The sequence below is a fragment of the Pantherophis guttatus genome, chromosome 1 (genome assembly GCF_059756535.1).
Source record: "Pantherophis guttatus breed Tessera chromosome 1, ASM5975653v1, whole genome shotgun sequence".
Lineage (NCBI taxonomy): Eukaryota > Metazoa > Chordata > Lepidosauria > Squamata > Colubridae > Pantherophis > Pantherophis guttatus.
This window is the reverse complement of record NC_142063.1, coordinates 201,328,679-201,355,009: the sequence shown is the minus strand read 5'-3', so window position 1 is coordinate 201,355,009 and position 26,331 is coordinate 201,328,679. Positions and strand designations below refer to the sequence as shown.

Below are 26,331 nucleotides of genomic sequence, written 5' to 3'. Positions count from 1 at the left end.
AGCAGCTTGTTACTGTTTTTTTAACAATGCTGAGGAGCAGCAACAACATAAGAAAGCCAATGATAAGAACAGGGATATGCTTATTCTGTCCTATAGGACCACAGTATAGATTTCTTCAGATGACTGTTACCTGCAGAGCTGAGAATGACTTTCTTCTTTCTTTCTTTCTTTCTTTCTTTCTTTCTTTCTTTCTTTCTTTCTTTCTTTCTTTCTCTTCCTTTCTTTCTTTCTCTTCCTTTCTTTCCTCTTTCTCTCTTTCCTTTCTGTCTCTCTCTCATACACCCACACACACATACACACACACACACACACACACACACACACACACAGAGTCTTTATAAAATACATGACAACCTAGGTCAAAGGTCTGATAAAGCAGAAAAGGAGAAGGTAGGTAGATAGAATGACCTCTATGTCTTTATATTTTTAGAGTGAAGCAAAAAGCAAAACTCAAGACCGGAGGAGAGAAAAAATATCTCTAGACTGTTGTGCTGTGATGATTTTCCCTTTGAGGGAATCTGTATGTAAAGGAGTGTCAACACGTATGGCCTTCTCATCTGCTGAAGTTGTCAGCGTTATCATACCAAATATCCATCACTTCATTCTGTGTGGACCAGACATGAGAAAAACAATTTGGACAAACAATTTGTTTCCTATACTTCTTCACTGTTACTTATTTCAGATCCAGATTATTCTGTAGTTTCACATACCTACTGAATACATATCTACCCATGCACACTGTGTAGATAAAAATGGTAGATAAAAATGGCGGGTTTTTTACCAGCAGCTACTGAAACAATCACATATAGATTCATATTGACAGAAAGTGAACAGTATAAATACTATCTGATCCAACAATTCCCTGTGTCATTTATCACAAATAAAAAATACACTCTCATAGATTAAAGGTTTAGAGGGGAGAGGAATGAGCGTTTGGGGGAGGGGAGGAATCTTTTCATTTTTCTTTTCAGTTCAACTGGAATTATATAATTTCAGTTTCCAGAACATATATTCACATGCACCCTGATCAAAATTTTTGCAGCTCCAAAAGAGAATGGGCTACAACTGATTAATTCACATAAATTTCAATCTAATCTCTTGTTTATTACAGGTGGTGGATCATATTGTCCCAGATCTTCTGATCTGGTTTCAAGAACTCTGCCATCCTCACCCGCCTCAAGTAATGATAACTATAACACGCAATAATCTTTTCTGATGCATTCTTGTAATCAAAATAAACACAAGGTTATAATTTGAACATTGTTGAGGATACTCTCTAGAAATCAAGTTGTCTTTATAGTGCAACCCAAAGCATCTTTGCTCAAAATGGGACTTACAGGGCTAACTCCAGTCCCATTGTGAAAGTCTACTTCAGACAGTGGAACAAATTGGGCAAATTGGAGCCCAGTCACTTTGTGACTCCCTGTTGGTGCAGTCCTCTCACCACACTTAAAACAGAGGTCTTCTGCTCCAGCTGATTACTGTTCAAACATTGCCTCTGAAAGATCCTCCAGATCAGAGCACTGAGTGGGCTACAATTGTTGCTGCTGTGGGCAGATGAGGCAGCCCTATAATATGTCATTTTGAGGATTCCCTCAATGACACATTCTGTCACATAATTCTGATGACCAGGAAATGTCTAGGGGAAGAGGAGTTAGGTGACCACCAGTGAAGGCATTTGCAGAAGTGGGAGAAAGGGGCTAGAAATGGATCCCTTGAGGCCACCCTTTGGGTCTTATTCTTAATTATGAAACATCACTGAAGCTTCACACAATCTTGTTTCCACTGAATCATGCTTGGGATTGCACTGCAAGGATAACTTGTATTTTGGTTACCATCTCAGTGCTATTCAGTGTTGTGACTCATTGTGTTATACCTGTGGTAGTGCAAATCACATGTGAACAACGTAATATTGGTTAATATTTTAAAATATACAATAAGCGGTGTCCTTTTGTGATGATCCTGTAATAAATAATGTTGAAATAACACTATTTCTAGGACAAGAGGTATGGAGTCCCATATCATGAGAATATAATTTAGTATCAGCAGACTGACTGGTTTGAATATGGCTTCATGAGAACTTATTTCAGAGTTAACTTACACAATCCTATGCTCATTTATGAGGAAGGTCCATGAATTTAGTGGGACTTGCCTTTCTGAGTAAACATGCATAGGATCAATCCAAAAGCTCTCCCTTCAGAAATGAAAAACAATATAAATTCATGTTCACAGTTACAATGAATGAGCCACAACAGGATATTAAACAAGACACCAGTCAATTAAGCAGAAAGCATTGATCATATATTCCATAATGATCCTTGGCCATGACACAGGGTATTTCAACAGACAAGTCACAATACCACACGCTGCACAGAATGTTCACTTTAGATCCCCTTCAGTTTCTCCTTGAATTGACTTTTTAATGCGGAGTAACATGGTTGTGAGCCATTGATCCAAGCGGGATATTGAATCAAATTCTTTAATCTAGTTAGAGGTAAATGATCAGGTGAGGTAGTGTCAGCACAGAATTCACATTTTCTTTTCTTTTTATGCGATTTTAAGAACTTTGCCCAAGAGGAAAACTATAAATATACGACCATCGTTCAGTTACCCAAAATTAGAAGCAAGCAGAAAAGAATAACTGTGCATATTGCAAAACCATTTTCAACACCACCAACCCACTGATTTGAGCAGCTTTAAGAATCTGGGGTGAGAAAAACTGCCAAGTGAGTCAAGTTTTTCAGCTTCCTTTTTACCTCCCCCTTGGAAGAATAATTTCCTACTGAAGGAGGAGTGAGACTGCATTACACCTGTTCTTATGACCATCTAGAATACAAAGCACCCAAGAAGAATAATGGGCTATTTGAGGAAGAACAGAGTTAGTTTTCCAGATTTCTCCTCTCAGCCACCAGCAGGCTGACAAATACCACTGCAGACTAACTGCACGCTTCCATATAAGGCTGTTTCCCTTTGAGGCTATAAGTGAATGATGCTTGATTCCTGGCAATCATTCACACACAATCCCAAGTTCTTCTCCCCATTCGACCCTAAATAGCCCAGAAATTAATAACTAGAGAGTATACATGTCCCACTGAGAAAAGATAGCGGAGTATTTTGACACAATGAATTTTCCATAAAATAAGGCAGCAATTGGAAATGGATCTCCCAACATGCCCGGCCCTACTTTAGCACTGATACCATTTATTTAATTGATTAAGAAATTTTAAATTTAATTTATTCAGAAAATTTAAATACCAAGGCAAAGTATGATGGTATCATCATCAAAATATTGCACATAATCCTCTCACTCCAAGTTCTACAAGTCAAATTGAGTTAGATTCAAATCAAATTAGCTCCCTTGAAATCAGTGAAACGAGTTAGTTATAATTTCAAAGCCAACTGCTTTCAGTGGAAACTAAATTTTACTGAGGGTGCATCTGATACCCATTTAACTTAAGACCTGCTGAATTCCAACCAAATGTGCATCAGGTTGGACTGTAATTTGATGCCTCTGTTGCTTTATTGCAGCAGTTGCCTGGTTGTGGTTCAAAAATCCTCATGAGACAAAAAGTTAACATTTTTCTTATCTAAAACTCAGTTCAAATGTTTAATTAAAATAATAGATCTACTTACTGCTTCAGTGTATGCTTCGCAATTTTGTTCTTCATGAGCTTCCAGTAATTTCTAGCAAGACAATATAACAAGGTTACCAGCAAAAATGATCTTTTTACTACATTTTTTATGAAAGAACTCTATTTATATTCTTTAAAAGTAAAAAAAGACTGCATTATCTGAAGAGACATTTTATAAAATATCTAATTATTGGGAGCCTTCAACTAGAAAAAACCATTCATATCAAATTCTTCCCCCCCCCCCAGTCCTATTCAGACTATTGAATCTGATATCTTGCTTAAAGTGCTTGCAGTTATTCCCACATATATATTCAGAGATTGTGACCTCATAATGTTATAGTTATAGGCAGTGGAATGGGGAAGGCCACCCTGTTCTGAGATTCTAGCTGACTGTAGATTTCATTGTGATCAGAGAGAGAGCAAGATTCAGGCATGAAGGGAAGGCCCACAAAGTACCTTCATCACAATGAGGTCCCCACAGTAGATTTACAGATAAGCATTTACAGGTAAGATATGAGCAGCGCCAACCCAGACTTTTGAGAAAAGTATTCAAGAATTCTACTTGAGGACAATTCCACTACAGTATGCATTGATTCCATATCAATGAAAAAGGAAGAGGATGAAGCTTGGAAGGAGAAGCTGCCCCAGCATGGAAATGGCAAGAAGGGAAACACATTATTATTTTTCTATAAATACTTCTTCGGGTGCTCTCTTACTAGAGCAGGGATTATACAGTAGCCCAGTATATTAAAGTTCCTTTCATATAAGGAAAAGGAAATTAAACAAGAACAGAGTATAGCTTGGAAATTACAATAGACCAAAAGAGGTGAGGAACTTCAAATCATAGAATTGAAGAATTGGAGAACACTTAATACAATCTTTGGCTCATTATGAGAATCCATAATTACAGCATCCTTGACAGATGGTCATCCAGCCTGTTTCATCCCTCAAAGGGAAGGTTCAACAGCTTTAAGACAGCCTCTAATTTATAAAGACCTTTCTAAAACATAGCATTCATAATTGAACACAATATTCAGGATGTATCTGACCAACCCCAGAATAGAGCAGGACAATTTATTTTTATTTTGACACTATTGCTGATACAGCCTAAGCTTGCTTTTTTTTTAGCACTGATCTCACACCTTTGGTTCATGTTCAGCTTGTTACAAAGATACCTAGATATTTTTGACATGTTGTTCACTGCTATCTGTCAACTTCTCTATCTAGTAGTGTCTCTTAACCTACATTCATGCCAACGAACGCATAACATAGCCCTATGGTATGGTCTGTCTCTCTGCCTATCCATCCATCTAGCTATCTATATCTATCTATCATCTATTTATGTCTGTCTGTCTGTCTCTACCTAGCTACCTACCAGTATCTGTCTGTCTGTCTGTCTGTCTGTCTGTCTGTCTGTCTGTCTGTCTATCTATCTTCATCATCATCTACTTTATCTCACTTTTAACTCTTAAATTGCACTTCTTCTAACTTCTGGAAAATGAATTGGAGAGCAAGATCAATGAGGCATTATTGGCATTTTCTTGGATTGGCTGTTAGCTTTGCATAAATATCCATATATTTGAGGATTCTAATAATTATGATGCCTTTCTTCTCATAAGTATCTGTAAACTAATCCAGGAAGACATTTAGCAGATCTTCTGCAAGGATTGTCTATTAGTAATAACTCCCACCCTTCCTAACATCATTGGTGCTTCCCACCCATGAGTTTTCACAAAAATACTCTTGACTGGACCCTCAACATGAATCTCAATATATATATGGGCACTGTTTTCACATATGCACTTCTTCCCCCATTCTGTCTGGCCTATTCCTTTTGAATAGTTTTATCCTTCAATCCATGCATTTCATTTACAAGTCTTTAGCAGTGCTTCCTAAGTTATATTTGCCTTCCTGCATTCAAAATTTTAGTTCTTCCTGTTTCCCTATGCTATGCATTTATAGAACCACAAGGAATCCTTGGCGCACATGACTTGACTTTTCTGGAAGTTTTTTTAAGAAACATTTAAGACTGCCATTTGTTTGAATTGGTATAAGGTATAGGGCAGGGGTGAAATCCAGCAGGTTCTGACCGGTTCTGAAGAACCGGTAGCGGAATTTTTGAGCAGTTCAGAGAACCGGCAAGTACCACCTCTGGCTGGCCCCAGAGTGGGGTGGGAATGGGGATTTTGCAGTATCCTTCCCCCAGGAGTGGGGAGGGAATGGGGATTTTGCATACCTTTCTCCTGCCATGCCCACCAAGCCACAACCACAGAACCAATAGTAAAAAAATTTGGATTTCACCACTGGTATAGGGTCCCCTGCTTGGGTGGCGGGGTTGGATTGAGGAACCTCCGACATTCCTCCCAACTCTGATACTGTCCTCTTATTCTGTTATTCTTTCTATGATCATGTGAATCCAACCCATCAGGCCCAAATAAAGTTCTGAATCGTATAGGATCTCCTACCACAGGCAGAGGGTTAGACTAGAAGACCTCCAGGGTCCCTTCCAAACCCTTCTATTCTATGTTCTATATCCTGTCTTATTTTTATATGCTCATTATTAAGTGATTCTATCACTCCACCCTAACCACTCTTCCCAGTCCCAGCACTTCTAAACTGCAGCCCATCTCTAGTCAGAAGTCCCCTATTTCAGAAACGCAGTCCAGTGAATCCAAGTTGTTCATTTGAAGTATTCTTTCTTTGCTAGGAAAGAATGAAGCAAACACCAACTGTTCCTCCAACATAACTTTTCATAAATTAGTTCCTTGTAGTTTCTTCAAGCCTATGTAATGTATTCCCATGTGTATTACTAGGATGGGAAATTTGTTAGAGGAGCTAAAGAATCTTGGGAATCCTTCCATCATGTTCCAAAAGAAGAGCATTGAAAATAACCAGCTTCTTTATGTTTTATAAGATCTTTTAGTGAATGGTTCCATCCATTTGAAGAGTTCCAATGGAATAACGAGAGATGTTCTGCCTCCTGATTTGCAGGGATTTGAAATTATCCTGATGTCAGTCCTGGAGCCATTTTCCCCTGGCACCAGTGGTGAGTTTCAAATTTTTTTACTACTGGTTCTGAGGGTGTGGCTTGGTGGGTATGGCATGGCTTGGTGGGCATGGCAGGGGAAGGATACTCCATTCCCTCCCCAATCCAGGGGAAGGTTACTGCAAAATCCCCATTACCTCTTGATCAGCTGCGACTTGGGAGGCAGAGACTAGATGGGGGCGGGGCCAGTCAGAATTTTTACTACCGGTTCTCCGAACTACTCAAAATTTCCGCTACTGGTTTTCCAGAACTGGTCAGAACCTGCTGAAACCCACATCTCCCTGGCACCTTCAGAGCTGCCACAGTCGGGTTTCCCCAGATGTGCCAATATGATGTGCCTAATAAATCTATACTTTGAGGAATATGCCTGCCTTGGGAGTTTTGATTCCATTGGGTGTTACTTGGAACCCTGACACCTGAAACATCTTTCACATAGCTAATGTTTAAATCAGACCAAGAAATAACTTGTTACTTTCTAACATGTAAATTGAGATGGTCATTCTTCCTCTCTTTTCACAGTGTGACCATAACCCTCCATCACTGTTTAATATACATCAATTCTGTTTTCAACACAATAAAAAAGCATGCTGTTTCACTTACTTTCAATAATTTACATTCTCTTGAATCTGTGAATGCTGGGAACATTTCTTCATATTTCTCAAGAGCCAGCTGAAAAATAGTAACTGCATTTACTTCGCATCAAACAGGTGATCTCATAATAGAGGTTTTCTCAGAAAACTAGCCAACTCTGCCATGTCGAATAGACATTCAACAGCATGACATACACAGGTTATGCTCAAACGAAGTCAGATGTTCTGATGAATCTGAGTGGCTACATATGTGCCTTTCTGTAAAGTGACAAATTGGGATATTTTAGGATTACACTAAACCACATTTAACAAGAGAAAGCCTCCCAATATGTTTTTCAGAAATGAAACTGCATGACATGTTCTTCATCTGAGGAATAACAGGGAAGATAGTGTCAGCTACCCTAGGTGGACCGGATCAAATCCACAAGAAGGCTAAATTTATTTTTATTGAGAGTGGCTATAACAACAGAATTGTGCAGATCTGATTGTGCTGAATCTCCTCTTTCTTCTTGTATTTCAGTGAATTAGGAAGGCATCCATCTGAGCTGCCTCTTAATACTATACAGTATATCTATTGTGGACTTAAAATATGTTTCACCCCTCATCACTTTGGTAAAAAAAAACTTTGCATATATCTCTGTCAAGGCCATCTTCCTTAATCCCTACAGAGAGATTGCTTAAACCTGTCCAATCCCACAATTAGTCCACTAAAAGTCACTCAAACTGCTTTTTTCTGCTCAGAAAAAATACTGTGAAGTCCGTATCTACAGTTTATGTTAAACATGAGGCTTCCAGCATATTCAATTGTTTTCAGCAAATATGGCCTTGCTGTCAATTCCAACATCTATTGTCTGAAATAATGAAAATGTGGAACATTGTTTTTGAATCGATTTGTTTTGTATTGAATTTGAAACTATGGGTCCATATTTGCAAATGACAACTCTGATTCTAACAGGCACATAAAATTGTCGGCTAAATCATATGGCAAGTTCTTGTGGCACTCCTATGTTTACACTGGAATGCACAGAAAGGTATTCAGTTTAGAAAGCAGAACTTCTGTGATGTTTCATGCAATAAGAGCAGGCATTATTGATAGTATGTAACTAATAAAATATTTTGTTTATTTTTGGGATACTATGGCATTCTGATCTCTATAATTGTAGTACATAAAAAAACCCTGCACTAACCTTTGCATTCAATTCGTCGACAATAAAGTGACATAAAGCTGCTTTAAAGAAGTAGTCCTTTGCGCTGTGCTTAAGCAATGGATTATCCATTGTACTTGTACCAATCTAAGGAGATAAAAATTACATTTATAGTTGATAAAGTATGAAAAAGCAGAACATGGTTGAAAACAGTATTTTAGTTCCTTGAGAATACGTTTTCTCATTTTTGATACTTTCCCACTACGTATTTTCCTACTACAAAAGGACCCGTTTTCCACAGTTCCCAAATGTCACATTGTTCCTTAAATGTAAGACCTGACATTGTAAATACTTTTTTAATTTTATAACACATTTTCCCACAACAGGAATTTACATATATTGAACCTCATGCTCGTTATTGCTTGGCAAAAGCTCAACAAGCAAATAGAAATCTTCAAGTGTTTCATCCTAGCCAGGAAATTATCACTTCATCACTTACATTCATACTAGATATTAAAGCAGTTTGTAAGGATAACTGGATTTTCAGATTTTAAAATGACTCCAGAAGGTTTTAAACATTGGAAATACTGCATAATAATAACTCCCATGATTTATTTCCTGCAAGAATCGTTTTCTTCTTTGGCTCCAATTACCCAAAGTAATAATTGTGCTTCAACTCTTAATGCTAGAAATCTTTTTTCCTGAATTATTATGCATATACATGTAATACAGGTCTTCTTTCCACATATACCTTGAAATGATGTATGTTGTAAACTGAAACTTCTCTGATGGTTTAAATTCGAAGAAAATCAGTCCAGTTGCTTCACTTTGCAAACTGCAGAAGGTTAGTGCTTTGGGTTCCCAGTGAACGTAGCCAACTGACCAGTTGAAAAAAATGATCCGCCCCCTGGAAGCTCCATTTTGGCTGTACATGGGCTGGGGGAGGCCCAGGGAAGCCTGAGTGGAGGTTGGAGGGGTGAATCTGCCCGCTGGAAGCTCCATTTCGGCCTGCAAAGGGCCAGGGGAGGCTCACGGAGGCCCAAACTGAGGGGAGGATTCACCCCTCGGAAGCTCCATTTCAGCCAGCAATGGGCCAGGCGAGGCCTGTGGAGGCCCGAATGGAGTATTGGAGGGGCCATGCAGCTGAGAGGATTCACAGAAGACTGCTTGCTAGATCTTCACAAGGTAAGTGATGCAGCGTGGCAGGTTGGGGTGGGGTGGGGGGTAAAGCAATTGTGGGGAGCATGAAGAATTTCAGTGGGTCAGGGAGGCCTTGGACTGTTCCCTCACTAGGTTCCCCCCCATGGCCTTCCCCACCCTGAAATACTTCATGTGCACTTAACGAGCCTCACATTCGATTAGTGAATGTGTGGGCAAAAGGAGGGAGTGATCCCATTCAAAGTATGAGATCCACTCCCACGAATCCTCGGGTTATAAATGGAATGGGCAGGCTCCATACAAGGACTACCTGTAATTGATTTTAGTTATGAAGATGAAATTTCTTAAGAAATGTTTAGTGTCTTAAAATGAATGTTAAAGAGTTTTCCCTTTAAGGTTAAAGAATTTGAAAGATTATATAGATTTTTGTTAATATAAAGGTTGATAGTTTAGAAAGATTAATAGGTGTAAGTAGAAATATATCTCATTTCCCACAACAGGGAAAAAAACCTTGATTTGGTTAAGAAGGCTTTGTAAACTGCTTTAAACAAAGATATTTTATTTGGTCTTGTTTCTTTTTGGGATATCGCTTCTGGTTTTTATGCTTGAAATAGGAAAAAGTGAAATATAGAATTTAGTTTGAAGATTCAATAGTTATATAGTTATAGAACTGGCTTGTAATAATTATAGCTATTTTAAAAAGTTGAGATCATGAATGTATTAGTATTATACTGTTTGGAAAGAGTCAGAAGTCAACATCTTTTGCAATAGTGGTGAATGCCTGTAGCTCAAGTGTAGGATGAGGATGACGGTTCGTTCTCCGAGCTTGTGGTTTGGTTTCCGAACGTTTTGTTACCAGGCTAGGTAACATCTTCAGTGGTGTTTACGGGATGACAGCATCAGTGTCCTGTTTAGAAGGGTTCAGGTGTGTCAAGTGAGGGTCTGTCTCACCTGTCACAAGACCTTCACTTGACAGACACACACCTGAAGCCCTTATAAAAAGAACATTGACACTGACATCCCCTAAGCTCTGCTGAAGATGTTATTTAGCCTGGTAACAAAGCGTTCGGAAATCAACACACAAGCTCGGAGAACAAACTTTTACCCTCATCAACATCTTTTTCTCTCTCTCTTTTTAAAATTTTTTATCCTGCACTCCCCCAATTTTTAATCTTTATGTTCATTGTATTTTATGCTGTAATAATAAACTTTAATAAAACTTTCTTTTTTAAAAAAAGGTTACTGCTTTGATTAATTTGTATTCTGTGGCTCTGATTTACAGTTCTCCTTTAACAAACCAAATGGTAGTGTACTTACCTGTTCAAAAATTTCAGTTGCTTTCTGATATTGCTCCAACTGGGCAGCATATATAGCTACCTTCAGCAGACACTTGTTGGCAGAGCTACAAGCAAAAGGCATAATGAACTGAAGACCACAGAAATACAGGTAAGAAACTCAAAACGTACCCCTGTCTGGTGACACTCTGGCTAAAAGGATCTGACCTTATTTGAGTAAAGATTCATTTTGTTGATATTCATACAGAGCCATCTTCTGATATTTCTGTTCTCGCTAGCGAATTTTCAATTATCATGAGAATAACATTTCTGGACTCTGTATTTTAATATCACAATTGTCAAGCAAATAGAATGCTAAACCAAAAGTTGTTTTAGGATCTGAAAGTTTTTTTAAAGCGTAAGTAAGGGAATCATAAAATTTCATGTCAGTCACACAAGAAAAAACAACAACCCCAAAACAAACTAGAATGAATATAGAGTTAGACAATCAGCACTAAGATTGTCTTTTATGGAAACTTACCTGTTAGATTCTTCCCCTTTATAATAGTCTGCAGATTGCTCATAGTGGGCGATGGCCTAAAAAGAATTCAACATATCCATTTTCAACATTATACTTTGACATTGTGGTAATAGATTAGACAGATTCAGGCCATTTCATTACTGTATTACTGTAGGGATTTACAACATTTTCACGGTATCGCCCAGCCATCGCTGGAGTGAGATAAAACCTGTCCACACCACTTTTATGATGTTAAGATGCTAACAGCATCCAAGTTTACAGATGGTAAATTCAAGATCAAAATGTTGTTTTTCAAAACAGATGGGAAACTTTTCACATACCATATTTTCCGTTCCACAAGACACACTTTTTTTCCTCCCAAAAGTGGGTGGAAATGTCTGTGCAACTTATGGAGCAAATATGGGCGACAGACAGCAGCGACAAATGACGGCAGCAATCCCCGCCACTTGGAACAGCTGATTGGCAGTATTCCAGGAGGCTGATCCAACCACCAATCAGCTGCTTGGAGGCAAAGGCTCCAGTGTCCCCCGGGTGGAGGCAGCAGACACGGAGGAGGCAGGCTGTTTGCTGCAAGGATGCTAGCCAGATGAATACCAGATGGACGCTAGGAGTCAAAGGCAGATTTGTTTTTTTCTTGTTTTCCTCCTCTAAACCTAGGTGCGTCTTATGGTCAGGAGCATTTTATGGAGCGAAAAATATGGTATATACATATGAAATTATTCCTTTCCTGTTTCATTTACTATTTCGATAATTTCATTTACCATACATCCATATAGTGAGAGAATTGATGAGTTAAATCCATGAATTAAAATTAAATGATCGTTAAATGACATTCTGCGATCACCAGAGTCTTTCATTTAGTGGAAGAAAACACACTTGGACAGTAGCCACATGAAGTGATGGGCTTCCTCAATTCTTCCAAATTTAATGGCACCTCCTCAAAGTATGATTAGGAATTAAACCCAAACCCTTTCAGATAAACACATTGGCTTACCTTTTCAATGTCTACCAGCTCAGATTCATAAATCTCTGCAATAGTAATGTGATGCTTGGCAGCAATAGTAAATCGGCCCTGAGAAGAGAAAAATTTGGCCCGATGTGAAAGGGGGCAAGCAATGAATACAAACTGAATACAATTTGAGTTCATGACAACACCAATAGGAAAGGTTGTAAATTGGAATCCCAACCTAGCACTTCGGGTGTCTTACCATGTCTGTGTAAATATCGATGGCAGCATTTAAGCAGTTGATAGCCTCTGCATTGGATGCATTTGGAGGAAAACAATGAATACAATCAACTCAGGCATCCAAACGTAATCATTTTGTCAGTGCAAGAAAGTGGACGGTTTGTATCAGCACATTCAACAACTAGATTGTCAGCTATTTTTCTATACAACATCCGCTGAAGACAAACCTTCTTCATCTTTTCCTGCCAGCATTGCAGACTGCAGTTTTGTAGGATATTCATTCATTCATTCATTCATTCCATTCCATTCCATTCCATTCCATTCCATTCCATTCCATTCCATTCCATTCCATTCCATTCATTTATGATGAAGTCTCAAAGTCCACCAAGTGAAAACTGATGCAAAAACATACACCAAAGAATTGTATATTCAAAGCTCTGTTTTGAGTGCTGAAGAGGAATAAATGTCATAGTCTTTCTACACAAAAAAACAATCCTAATTATTCCTAACTCTCTTTATTTCAGTGACTTAGTTTTGGGCAACAGAAGGACACAAAATGTGGAGTGAGAAACCTTTGCTGCAAATCATACAGAAGTCAGTAGTCAGATCCAGACCTACATGCTCTGTTCTTGCTCCTATACAGTAATGCCTTTAAGGAATTGATGCTGTGGTGTGATAGATTTCTAGTTTCTAGAGTTTCTCTAGAAAGCAAGGTAGTCCTTAATGACCCGTTGCTTAGCAACTGTTCAAAATTATGATGGACCTCCCTAAAGGTACTTACAAGCCAATTTCAAAGTTCGGGTGGCTGCACCACTACCACTCCCTCCCAAGTCGCATGAACACATTTTGGGTACTTGGAAACTGGCTCACCTGTATACAGCCACTTGCAGCGTCATGCGGTCAAAGGCTGCAATTTTCAACATCTTTTTGCCAGTTTCCAGTGTTTACTTCTCAAAAGAAGGAAGAAGGAAAAATCCAGGGCAGAGTGAAAAGAGGGATCAGCCTAGAATCCCTATATAGGCACAACGTCCCTTTGAATGCCATTGTCCCTTATCTGACAGTTAGTTGAGGTGCTGACAGTTAGTTGAGAAGATGCATGTGCATAGGCTTTTAGTAATAAATCAGCTTAATTGAAGTTTCACGTGTGGACCTGGTCTTTTGCACCTGAGAGTTACCCGCTTAATGACCGCAATCACTTATGACCATAATTCAGTCTCCGTTATGGTCATTAAGTCGAGGACTACCTGTAGGTCATTGGAAAGGACTGCTTGGTAAACTCAAAGGGACCTGAGATCTCCATTCCCATGACTGGAGACACCTGCAGGAATTTGACACCTGTCTTCCAGCCTTTGGGTCTTTCTATTAGAATTTCTGTGTTTTAAAAAAGAAAGTCTTCTCTTTAAATTGAAAATATGTGTGTATGGCTCTTCTTGAATCACACACAGAAGGTTTAGCATGTGATAATTCATTAATTGTGATTTTGTCTGTTTCTATTGTGTTCCAAGTTCTTTTCCAGATCTTTTTGAATGGCATCAAGTTTTATTGTTTTTGTTATTCTATAACTGTGAGCTTGCCCCATTCCATATTCAGAACAAGGAGAAAACAGATACTGCACAGTGAAACATAACCATCATGTGTAAATCCAATTTAGATTAGAACTTTAATGTAAGTAAGAGACATGTACATTAAGTAGTATTGTCCAACCTGTTGCCTTCTGTTTTACCTCTACAGATCTTGAAATTCCAATGCAATGAAAGCCCAAAAGCCCAGTATATCACAAATGAGTTATGACCTTAATGGAGTCTGCCCATAATGGTTGTAACTCGTGACAATGGTAAAACTGATTGTATGACCCTTTTTGTAGTGGTCATTAAATGAACACCACGTTCAAATGAACACAGCAGGTATTAAGCAGATCAATGGTTCACTGCTGAAATGCTGATTTTCAGCAAAGATCTCATAAAACGCAGTCATGTGACTGCAGGACACTGCAAATGGCTCTAAATGTGCCTGGTTGCCAAGTGACCAAAGTGTGGTCACATGACTATGGGGGAGGGGGGGAATGATCATAATGAATTCATAAGTACTCCTCCTGGTAGATCTATTAGAACTTCAAACAGTCACTAAGCGACCAATCATATGTCAAGGACTACCTGTATTCCGTTGAAGTATGCATAATAATGTTATGTCCAAATTAATGTATGTGTATGTGTATGTATATGTATATGTATATGTATATGTATATCTATATCTATATCTATATCTATATCTATATCTATATCTATATCTATATCTATCTATCTATCTATCTACACACACACATACACACCCAAAATTATATCTCATTAATCTCCTACTTCCTCCTAATTTTCTATCATAATCTTTTTAATCCTATAATTTACACTTTTAATTCCTCATGAACTGGCAGGACAAAGTTAATGATCACCAACATATTTAGGTGTACATTAGCCAAACAGATTTAGTTGGGGTGGGGGGGAACCACAAAAGCATTTTTCTTAATCATATTCAAGAGGAAAGAAAATTGGGAAGCCATATACTACATTATACCATTATCCATCATGGCAAATGAACAACTTCATATAATGTGAATATAATGTGAGTCAGTATTGATACAGCACTCCATTGATCTCAAAGCTCTTTAGATGCTTTCAGGATTATTTATGTTGATCTGAACAATAGAGAGTTTGTTGTTTTTCTCTGGAACTTTATTTCTTTTAGCACATCCTTATAATCAGAGATGTTCCTATCTATCTTGCTTATCAAGAAGAAACATCACAAGGAGGCCACTCTGCCCCCAGTACACCTTACCTTGAGGATCTGCCTTTTTGTAAGCGTTCCCTGCGTCAACGAAGCAGGTGGCTGAATCGTGTTTACTCTGCAACTGCATGTGGAGTTTTGCTGCCTGACAAAAGGCATTCCCTGCAGCTGAAAGAGAAACAGGGGAGCATTTTAACATCAAAGGTAGACATTTGAACCAGAAACAAGTACTTCTCCCAATTCTCTCTCAAAAAAGAATTTAAGGAACTGTAACTGAAAATCTACCAGGGGGTTCCTTCATTGGAGTGTTGCTTCTTTTGACAAAGATAAGGAGCCTTGCATTATTTCCACGTTTCCCTACCTGCTTCATCCACACGGCTGTTCAATTCAGCCAGAGTGCTTTAAATCCTCTCTCTTGAGATGATCAGTTTCTCTAACTAAATGGAAGGGAAATCAGAGGCATTGGGTTTGTTCAGTCTTTTCTTTTCGGCCAGAATTTTAAGTGGATGAAAAGTAAGTTGTGGTTTGGCTACATGGAGATTCCATTATTTAGATCAGTGGTTCTAAACTTTTATAAATTAATGGCTTAATATTGAATAGAGCAGTAGTTTCTATAGCACATTAGAAACAGAATGGAATAGGAATAGGAATAGGAATAGAATAGGAATAGGGAATAGAATAGAATAGAATAGAATAGAATAGAATAGAATAGAATAGAATAGAATAGAATAGAATAGAATAGAATAGAATAGAATAGAATAGAATAGAATAGAATTCTTTATTGGACACACAGGGAATTTTTTCGATGCATAAGCTCTGTGTACATAAAAGCTATGTGATAAATCATGATCATAGTTATCATAAAAATACACTAATCATAAATCATAAGATACAACACTTAGTGTTGTATCTTATGATTTATGATTTATAATAATTTATGATTTCAAAATTATTAAACATATTTTTAAACATGTAAGGCAGGGATCCCCAACCCACGGCATGCCAACAACTGGACCGTGCAAACAAGCGAAGCCCCATCCGCACACAAAACCACATCCGGTCCATGGAAAATACTTTCTCCAAGGAACCGCTCTCTGCTGCCCAAAGGTTTGGGGGCCACTGATGTAAGGCATGGTTCACAAGCTAAACTTTTTAAAATCCAGCATTGTATTGAATATGCGGATAGTGCAGAATACATATAAGCCCCCCAAATAGAAAAAAGTAAGATCTTTTTTTCTTGTGGCACACTACAAACAAATCCATGGTCTATCTTTGTGCTGTGGTGTGCTAGTTGAGAATCACTAATTTAGATAAAACAGCGACTTCTATTGTTAGGGGGACACGTTAATTATCCTATAGCAAACCTTCAGAAATATATTAGTAGTTCATAAAGACAACCCAAAAGAGAACTGTTCAATGAAATTAACAGTTGTGCAACCAATTTTCCTATACATTTACTTAAAACAAATTAATGGCGAAAATATCACTCCTCAATTTGTATACCATGGAGTTGAAAATACAGTACGCATAATAATTTCTGAGGAGGCATGAATCACTATTTCATTTTGGGGGGAAAGGGACTGGGTTATCAATGAAGAACAGAGAAAGGCAATTTACTGTATGCAGAGATGGATGGGTTTTAAAGTTCAACACTAGTGAGTCACAACTTGAAATATCAGATAAAGCAGCTAAATCCCCAGCTTGTGATCACTTCTATGTGCAATTAAGGCATGTTATTTCAGGACAATGACTTTGGATTAATCCCTTCGGCTATTGCAACTGTATCTGAATTTTCTACAGGAAGACTGAGGGACCTATAACCCAATCCTCAGTAGCTCTAATCAGCATGGCCATTCTTGAAGGGTATTGAGAACTGAAGTCAAACAATATCTGAAGGATTGCAGTACCCTCCACCCCTGTTGTAGTGTCCTTTATATTTATAAAGAAGATAAAAATGTCTATATATACCACTCCAATTTTTGGCTATCTTGAACATATTTGCAGCTCTTGTGTACATTTCACATGCTTCTTCAAGCTTTGAATTTCCTCTAGGAGAAACAAAAAGAGACACAGAAGTAGTAGATACTGTTGCATTATGAAACAGCCAAATATGAAACAAATTCAAAGAATACAAAGAAAAGTTGACAGAATAAACAACAGAGAAACCAGTTCCCCATAAATAGTGCCTACTGCAAGCAAAGAATCATTGGTTTTGTTAATGCATCGGAAGCTGAATTGTGCATAGTGAATACCCGAGAAAGCCAGAGACCTTTGACTCTTTACTAATACTCCCTCCTGACACAATCATGCTTTTTTTGTCTCACATACACATACATGTTACTTGAACGGATCCAATCACAGCAGCATGCAGAAAACTGGATTGAGGAGCCACTCTAGAAGAGTATCTGGGATTGTTACCATTTCAGTACTAACAAAATAGAGCCAGATCAATACCGTGTTTCCCTGAAAATAAGACCCTGTCTTATATTTTTTTGAACCCTGAAATAAGCGCTTGGTCTTATTGCCATGCGCTCAAAAGCTCGATTGGGTTTATTATCAGGGGATGTCTTATTTTGGGGGAAACAGGGTATTAGGTCTAAGAAGTCGAACTAGAAAGGGGGAGAGTTAGGTTGAAATCCCCACTCAACAGAGCTTCTGGATAATATTGGGCCAGCCATTTTCTCTGTCCAACCTACTTCATACAGTTGCTGCTAGAAGTATAAAATGGGATGTAAATAAATACATAAGTACTGGGCAAGATGCAGTGTTCCAGAAAGAGAAAAATGAGAGTCATCATTACATAGTTGCTATTAAAGAGAGCTTTAATGTTATAGTAGCCTCTTTCCAAGTGAATGTAAAGATACTAAGAAAGTCCATAAAGCTAAATTGGTCATTTATACTAAGTGAGAAGCTGATCTATTTATAGATGAGATTGTTCGGAACGTGATTATACAATTTAAAAAAATCACTGGAATTATTTAACAAACACAAAGAATGAAGTTTATCCTAACTTTGGGGTTCGGGGGCAATATTCCTATTAGCTTGCCAATCTGGAAATTAAAAAAAATAAACATCTACTGCATTATACAGGTAGTCCTCAACTTACAACCACAATTCAGCCTAAAATTTCAGCAAGACATTGGTTAAGTGAGTTTTGCTCCATTTTACAACCTTTGTTGCCAGAGTGGTTAAGTGAATCACTGCAGTGGTTAATAACATGGTTGTAAAATGAATCAGGCTTCCCCACTGACTTTGCTTGTCAGAAGGTTGCAAAAGGTGATTACATGACCTCATAAATACACGGCAGTTGCCAAGCATCTGAATTTTGATTATGTGACCACAGGGATGCTGCAATGGATAAAAGTATGAAAACGGTTATAAGTCACTTTTTCAGCGCCGTTGTAACTTCAAATGGCCACTAAACAAATGGTTGTAAATCAAGGACTATCTGTACTAATAAGTGTACCTGCACACAGTTCTAATTTTATTCCATAAGTATACAATGAGGGGAAAAGGTTTATAGCAGATAAACAAGTATTTTCTCAGTCACAAATTTTGGTGAGAGAATCAGTGTGATTCAGAAGATGAGAAGGAATGGATGGAATATGATGATTACACAGAGTTAATGGGCCACCTTATAGTATATGCATGGGATATGATACGGTGGTAGGGAAGCTACAGCTTGCTTGCTTGATGTTTTCCACAGGGCCCTTAAGATCCAGTTCTTATTCCAGCTGTTGGGCTATGGTGGTTGAAATCCCCTTATGGATGTATAATATGTTTATGGTATTAACTGGATTGGCCAGCTTTTTATTGTTATATGCACTCTTTTTATTGTATTTTTGTGTGACGGTATTCAGGAATGACCTTGGGAGATAGAGGGAAAAACTGCAGCCTAGACAACCATCAAACAAAAGGTATTTCAGCCCATAGGAGGAGGCAAGGAAAGCACCTCAGAAGGGACCCTCCCCCGTTTTCTGAAAAGTAAAAAGCAAAGAAGGGAAGAGGTTCTTTCAGACATGATTCTCTTACTATAATCTTACAACAAATTTAGTGTTAATACAGGTAATCCTTGATTTACAACCAGAATGGAGCCTGTAATTTACATCATAATTCATGACTGTTATAAGTCACCACACCCACATGACCAATCTTATTTTACAACACTGGTTTTTTGCAAGAGTCATAAAGCGAGCCAATGTCATGTGACCACGGAATGCGGCCACCGGCCGTAAGAGTGAGTTGGTTGCCAAGGCACCTGAAATGCAGTCATGTGATGATGAGGTGTGTTTGTGCGTGCCACCATCAGAAAACTTGAAGTACCTTTTTGGGGGGGAGAGGGTTTCATCATGACTTCAAATGGTTGCTAAGCGACCGTTAAGCAAGAACTATCTGTACTCAAAGTTGATGCTGGACTTGTCTTGTTCTGAACTTCCTTGAAGGGCTGACCATTTCTTGTTTTGTTTTTATGCTGTGAGCTACTCAGAGTCGATTAAAGTTAGGTGCTACCTATGATGAATTGTATACTTTTTAATTAAAGATAAGTTATATTCTGGCTCAGAACGGTAGGAAACCATGTTGTTGATTTTCAGCAATAATTTTACCAATCTTCAGTGGTGCTGTTACAGGGAAGCATAAAAAGAGATGAAAGTCTTCATGTGGCTGTATATGATGGGAAATAGGAATAACCTTGAGGAACAGGAGGAAGAGCTGAGGCTTCCCAGGGCGTGGCAAAGGTATGTGGTTCTGGGCAGGGGTGGGTTCTACTTACCTTTACTACCGGTTCTGCACATGCACAGAAGCATTTTGATGATGTCGGGGTCGGTGGGCAGAGCCTCCCGCTGGTTTTACTACCGGTTCTATAGAACCGGTGCAAACTGGGGGCAACCCACCACTGGTTCTGGGGCTGCTTGCTGCCCCACAAGACTGGATGCAGGGGAGTCAAAAAGACCTATGGGGGGAAATAGGCAGATGGCGGGATTTGAAGCACTCTGCAGTTTAAGTGCAGATGGCCTGCCAAAAGCCTAAATTTTGATCATGTGACCAGGGGGGCACTGCAACAGCCATAACTTTGGGCTCGGGTTGTAAATTCATTTCTTCATTTCTTTCAGTATTGCCATAACTTTGAAAGGTTGTTGAAGAAATGGTCATAATTTGAAGACTACCAATACACGTACGTCTTGTATTGTTCTCATTTTGTTAAAATAATAAACATAAAACTGATTACTCTTCCTGATTATTTTTTTAGAACTAGTTTTATTGCTTTTTAAAGTGCAAGTGAACCTTATTTCAATGTCAACCCTTTTTAATTTCACGCTTAAGTTTTTAGTTTGTGGGTTTTTCACAGTTGGATGTTATCAGTGGGAAAACAAACTAGAATTTCTGCATTTAAATAAATGCATACCTAATTAAAAGTAAACATTTGAAAAGAGAAGTTTGACAGAACTAAATCTGTGTTATGGTTATTGTAAGAGAAAACCCAGCTCCACTTGCTAGTTTACATGTAGAAGTAACTTCTATTAGAAATTTGTAATGATTGATTGATCCTTTACTGTTTTCGCAGAATCATAAGAAGATTCCTAAAAACTGCATGTTCTTTTAAACTATGAACTAATAATATTATTAGTAAAATATACCTTAAAACTACCAGAGTCCCTACCAGAGCGTTGTTTTTTTTTTAAAAAAGAGAACATTGTATTTTTGGTTACATTTCCTAATCAAAAGGCCATAACAATTTGCCTATGGCTTATTTTAAGAATCCAAAATCCCTTCTGCCTGTCATTCACACTCAGCCTGCAGAGTATGACTTGCTGATATTCAACCCCAGATATGCTAAGCAAAAGCATTGCAAATCAAAGGCAGCACAGTAATTCTCATTTTCCTGATTTAAAACTAGTGCCGCATTTAATCCTAACCAAGGCCAAAATAAGCTATTTTCTGCTGCTTGTCAAAGGTCAAAAGTACTTCCATGTCAGTTCATTTCATGCCTAAGACTGGCCAGAAGTAGATTTAAGGCAGGTGGGCATATGATACCTTGAATTTAAACTTTACTACAGCCATTTACAGCATAGAATATATGGAAATAATACATTGTAATAAAAAGAAGAAGACATAGAAAGCAGTTATAAGATAGCAAAGACTGCCTCAATTGATATTACAGAGGAGGAGGAGGAGGAGGAGGAGGAGGAGTCAAGACATATTATCAGCAAACCAGGCCAAAATAGAAATATTTGGGTAAATAGCTATAGTTTTATTCCTACCTAACTGAATAAAGTATGGATAAATCTAACACTATTATAAAGTTATCCTATGTGTAAAATATATGAGGCAGTGCATAAAGCATGTAAGTATTAGTATGTGCTAACAGCTCCAACGCAAATTGCCTTTCTATGTATTGGAGCAACTCCTACCAACTTATCTTGACACCAGCAATGACAAAAATCACAAAGAAAATTGCTAGAATCAACCCATAAACCCATTTAAACTGAGCTGAAAAGGTTGGGGAACAAATGGGGATGGGCTGCTTCCTACTTCCTGATGTGAGCAGCTCCGTAGCCTTTACACAAAACAGATATAAGATATCGAAAGAACTGGGCTCAGCAGTTTTAAGTAGAGGGAAGAATGGCAAGTTCCAGACTTGGAGAAAGGAGGTTAAATTCCTGAAGAGCTTTACATGCCGTCCCTCTCTCCCTAAGTGCCTCTCCAAAATACTATAGCACAGCAGTCTACTAACTGTAGTAAAAAAATATTCATGTGTTGGAGCGATATAAAACCAAATCTCAAGACAAGTTGTTAAAGAACTTGCAATTTGGAAATGCAAGAAGGATGGACTACATCAAAGTTTACAGATAGCAGCACCTGGTTATCATTGTCAATTCATTTCCAGGGTGAAAGATAGAAAGAGAATAACAGAGACCAATCTCTGATGAGTATTTTCTTCAGAGTTACAGCAATTCCTGTCAATTGCAGCAACAGTGCTTACTCGCACCACCCCCGGAATCACAAAATACCAACATTTGTTTTCTCTGCATATATAAGAATCAACTGGTGCCATAATTTTTCCCTATTTTTTTTCTTCAGTATAACAAGCAGAAACAGTTGCACTGAAAATGGGAACATTATGTATGAGGAACACAGAGATGCTGTCCCAATCCAGCAGTCTCCCCATCTGTATATTTTTTAAGATAGAAAGAAAACACTGAGATACAGGTACATAATTGGGCCCAGTACTATAATTTATGTGCTATTTATCTAGCACTAACTATTTATCTAGCACAAATCCCTTTAAAAAAGACAGAATTAAAAGTTATCAGGCACCAGATAATCAATCAACTAATAATCTGAAAATAAATCCTGAAATTTTCTATGTATAGAATAGAAAGCAGATGTGGAAAGCGTTCAGTTTGAATTAAAAATTCTAATCCAAATTCTCATTGCAACAACTAAAATGATATATAAGCAAAATTATTATGCCAATTTAGACCTTAAGTGGGATTTGACTAAAAGCTTTCCCTTCAGTACCAGAAAAAGGAAGAGCCCTAATTATTAATGCACATAATTTGGGCTACAATTTGGAATAGCAATCAAGACATGGACTGTACAGTCTGAATACAATGGGTTATCTCAGTTGCTATTTATGAGAACTGTTCCAATAGACAAGCTGGGGCAGGTGGGTAAAAAAAGAGAAAACATACATGATTTCTCCTTTTCTTCTTTTTCCCTATTTAGAGGCTGTTTTACCCTTGGCCTCTTACATGTAGTCTTCAACTTACAACAGTTCATTTAGTGACCATTCAAAGTTACAAAAGCACTGCAAAAAGTGACTTATGACCATTTTTCACACTTACGACCTTTGCAGCATCCCCATGATCAAGTGATCAATATTCAGATGCCTGGCAACTGGTTCATATTTATGACCTCTGGGGTGTCCCAAGGTCATGGGATCCCCTTCTGACAAGTAAGGTCAATGGGGAGGCCAGTTTCACTTAACAACCAGTTACTAACTGCAGTGTTTCACTTAACAGCAGTGGCAAGAAAGATCGTAAAATGGGGCAAAACTCACTTAACAAATGTCTCACTTAACAACAGAAATTTTGGGCTCAATTGTGGTCGTAAGTTGAGGACTATCTGTATTTAATAGTTTTGTAATTTTCGTTTTGACGTTCAGCTTCCCTTGGTGGCATGCAAAACACTAACAGAACTGAAGAACAGTAGCAGTATAGCAATGCTAAGAGTAAACAGCAAAACAACAGCAAAAATGGTTAAGTGAGACATTTGTTAAGTGGGCTTTGCCCCATTTTATGACTTTTCTTGCCACAGTTGTTATGCAAATCACTGCAGTTGTTAAGTTCGTAACCCAGTTGTTAAGTGAATCAGGCTTTCCCATTGACTTTGCTTGTCAAAAGGTGGCAAGAGGGGATCACATGACCCCGGGTCATAAATACGAACCAACCGATTGCCAAGCATCTGAATTCCGGTCCCACGACCATGGGGCTGCTGCATAGGTTGTTAACAATGAAAAAAAAAAAACGGTCATAAATCACATTCATCACCATTGCAACTTTGAACAGTCACTAAATGAACCATCGTAAGTGGAGGACTACCTGTATTACTAAGGTTACCTCCGCTGACTTCCGCTAACTCTCCATGCCTTTGACCACAAGTCCACAAGAAAGTAGGCTGCGTTAAAATCCCAATTATAATTTCACCAGAGTCCTTGTTCTCATTCTGTAGCCCTCTCAAATGTGCCCTGTCACTTCGCAGACTTCCTGCAACCCCGCCGCCTTCAGACGTTCTGCAGCCACCCTTGACAGGTGGCAACGTCAGATTAAGGGCCGCTGGGGAGGGGGGGAAAAAAACCTTTTATTTACAATCCTTGAGGGTATGTAGAATTAACTCCAGATTTCTTTTTTCCACTCTCAGGCCTAATTGACTGGGGTTCACCCCTTCCATGGTGCAGCTCCGAGCCAAAGGGTGAGCCCCTATTCCAGCAGGGACGCCCTTTTTTCCCCTATAAACCACCCCGCAATTCTCCCTTCGCCCGGGCTACCGGGGCCTTAACACAACTCTGTGTGTGACGTGTGTGTGTGTTGATGGTGGGGAGATCAGCACAAGGATGCTGACGCGGAGGGCGCCCGGATCAGAAGACCCAGAGCTGTGTGGAGGTAGCGCCGAGGAAGGTCTCCTCTAGGGCCGAGGATAGCTGTGCTTTGCTCCCTCTCTCCCTCCCTGCCTGCCTCTCATTTCCCGCTGGCTGGCTCACCCGAAGAACCCCCGGAGGAAAGACTGGGAGGATTTGATCCGCTTCTCGGCCTCGGCCATGAGATGCATGGCCTCCCGCTCCTTGTTGCCCGCAGTTGAGGCGTCCATCTCGGCGGCGCGCAGGGAGGAGGAGGAGGAAAGACGGCAGTCGCCTGCGATGCTCTGATTTCTGGCGAGGGCGGCGTTGGAGGAGGGGGGGGAGAGGGAGGCAAGGAGATGAGAGCGGAGATCCGCCTTTTCCTCCCGCTCCGCCTCCTTCCTCGCCTCCCGCCTCTGGCGGCGCCCCTCGTTTGCCGCCCCCCTCAAGGAATAATCTGAGCAACCTGATAATGGATTTACCTTTATGACGTCATAAAGTTCTCTCCCCACAGGCAACACGGCTGGAGCCCCCCCTCCTCAGAATTATAACTCCTCGTTTGGCCGGGTATGTGTGTGTGTGGGGGGGGGGGAAGACACAGAGACCTCTGCCTTTTGTGTAGCTTTTCCCCATGCCAGATAGAAAAATGTGCCTCCCGAAATACAGAATACCCCGAACCTCCTTGCCTTTCTTAAACGACAGGAAACAAATACAGGTTAACAACATTTCGTTTAGTGACCGTTCAAAGTTACGCCGTCGCTGAAGTGACTTCTGATCATTTTTTCACACGACCGTTTATGTAGCATCCCCGTGATCTTAGGATCAAAATTCAGAGGCTTGGCAAGTGGGTTCATACTTGACGACTGTTGCTGTGTCCCGCGGTCATGCGGTCTCGCCTTTTGCGACCTTTTGACAAGCAAAATAAACGGGGAAGCCAGATTCACTGAACAACCGGGTTACTAATTTTATCAACTGCAGTGATTCGCTTAACAACTGTGGCAAGAAAGGCAAAACTCACTTAACAAATGCCTCACTTAACAACAAATTTTGGGTTCAGTTGTGGTTGTTAGTCAAGGATTACCTGTAAAACATAGGAAACAATGGATGGAAACTAATCAAGGAGAGAAGCAACTTAGAACTAAGGAGAAATTTCCTAACAGTGAGAAGAATTAACCAGTGGAATAACTTACTTTCAGAAGTTGTTGGTGCTCATCACAAGCTTTTCAAAAAGAGATTGGATAGCCATTTGTCCGAAATGGTATAGTCTTCTGCTTAAGCAGGGGGTTGGACGGGAAGACCTTTAAAGTCCCTTCCCACTCTATTATTCTGTATTCTGTCCCATCAAGAGTTTAGGACCTATTGATCTGAGATCTGCCCTTTAGATAAATTGTTCATTATTTGCTTCTGCTTTTATTTAAATGCATCCCTAGTGGGCAATATATAGAACTGTGTGATAAAAATGTATTTGTCAAGAACAAAAATTGCCAGATCAATCTTACCTTCTTGATGAATAACTTTTTTTTAATGATTCCAAAGCCAAAAGTGCAGTTGGAGTAGGCCATAGAATAAATGTGTTGATGTAGCTATATGAAAATTGCAAGGGGTGGGGATTGATAAAGAGAAGAGCCTCTGGGTGGCTCGGCGGAAGATTTGCTTGGAGACCAGTATTCAATCTTGGTCTGAACTGGTTGGCGTATGTGGCCATCTGTACTGAGGAGTGAACTGGTAGTAGAATGACACCAGTCAAAGTGCTACTGGTCAACTATATGACTGTGTGCAGAGTTGGGCTGGAGATCCTGCCACTCAGTTTCTGTATTGTAAGATCTGTGCTGGTGATGGAGCTAGCCATGATCCTCACCCAGG

General features: G+C 39.2%; 1 protein-coding gene across 1 annotated transcript; it reads right to left on the bottom strand.

The window, feature by feature from the left end:
- Positions 1-260: 260 nt before the first annotated feature.
- Positions 261-24,861, bottom strand: NAPB (NSF attachment protein beta). The gene is made up of 11 exons (XM_034432317.3): positions 24,613-24,861; positions 17,319-17,398; positions 15,402-15,518; positions 12,595-12,641; positions 12,381-12,458; positions 11,387-11,442; positions 10,889-10,973; positions 8,456-8,560; positions 7,279-7,347; positions 3,634-3,684; positions 261-2,484 (listed from the first exon to the last, which is right to left on the bottom strand). Exons 1-11 carry the CDS (start codon positions 24,717-24,719, stop codon positions 2,380-2,382), a joined length of 900 nt encoding a protein of 299 aa, XP_034288208.1. The 5' UTR covers positions 24,720-24,861; the 3' UTR covers positions 261-2,379.
- Between the last annotated feature and the right edge of the window lie 1,470 nt (positions 24,862-26,331).

Coding starts and splice junctions, on each gene's coding strand:
- NAPB (XM_034432317.3), bottom strand. CDS start 24,719: ATGGACGCCTCAACTGCGGGCAACAAGGAGCGGGAGGCCATGCATCTC. Junction 7,348..8,455: donor TCGACGAATTGAATGCAAAG/GTTAGTGCAGGG, acceptor ACTATTTTTCAG/CTGGCTCTTGAGAAATATGA. Junction 3,685..7,278: donor GAGAATGTAAATTATTGAAA/GTAAGTGAAACA, acceptor TTGTCTTGCTAG/AAATTACTGGAAGCTCATGA.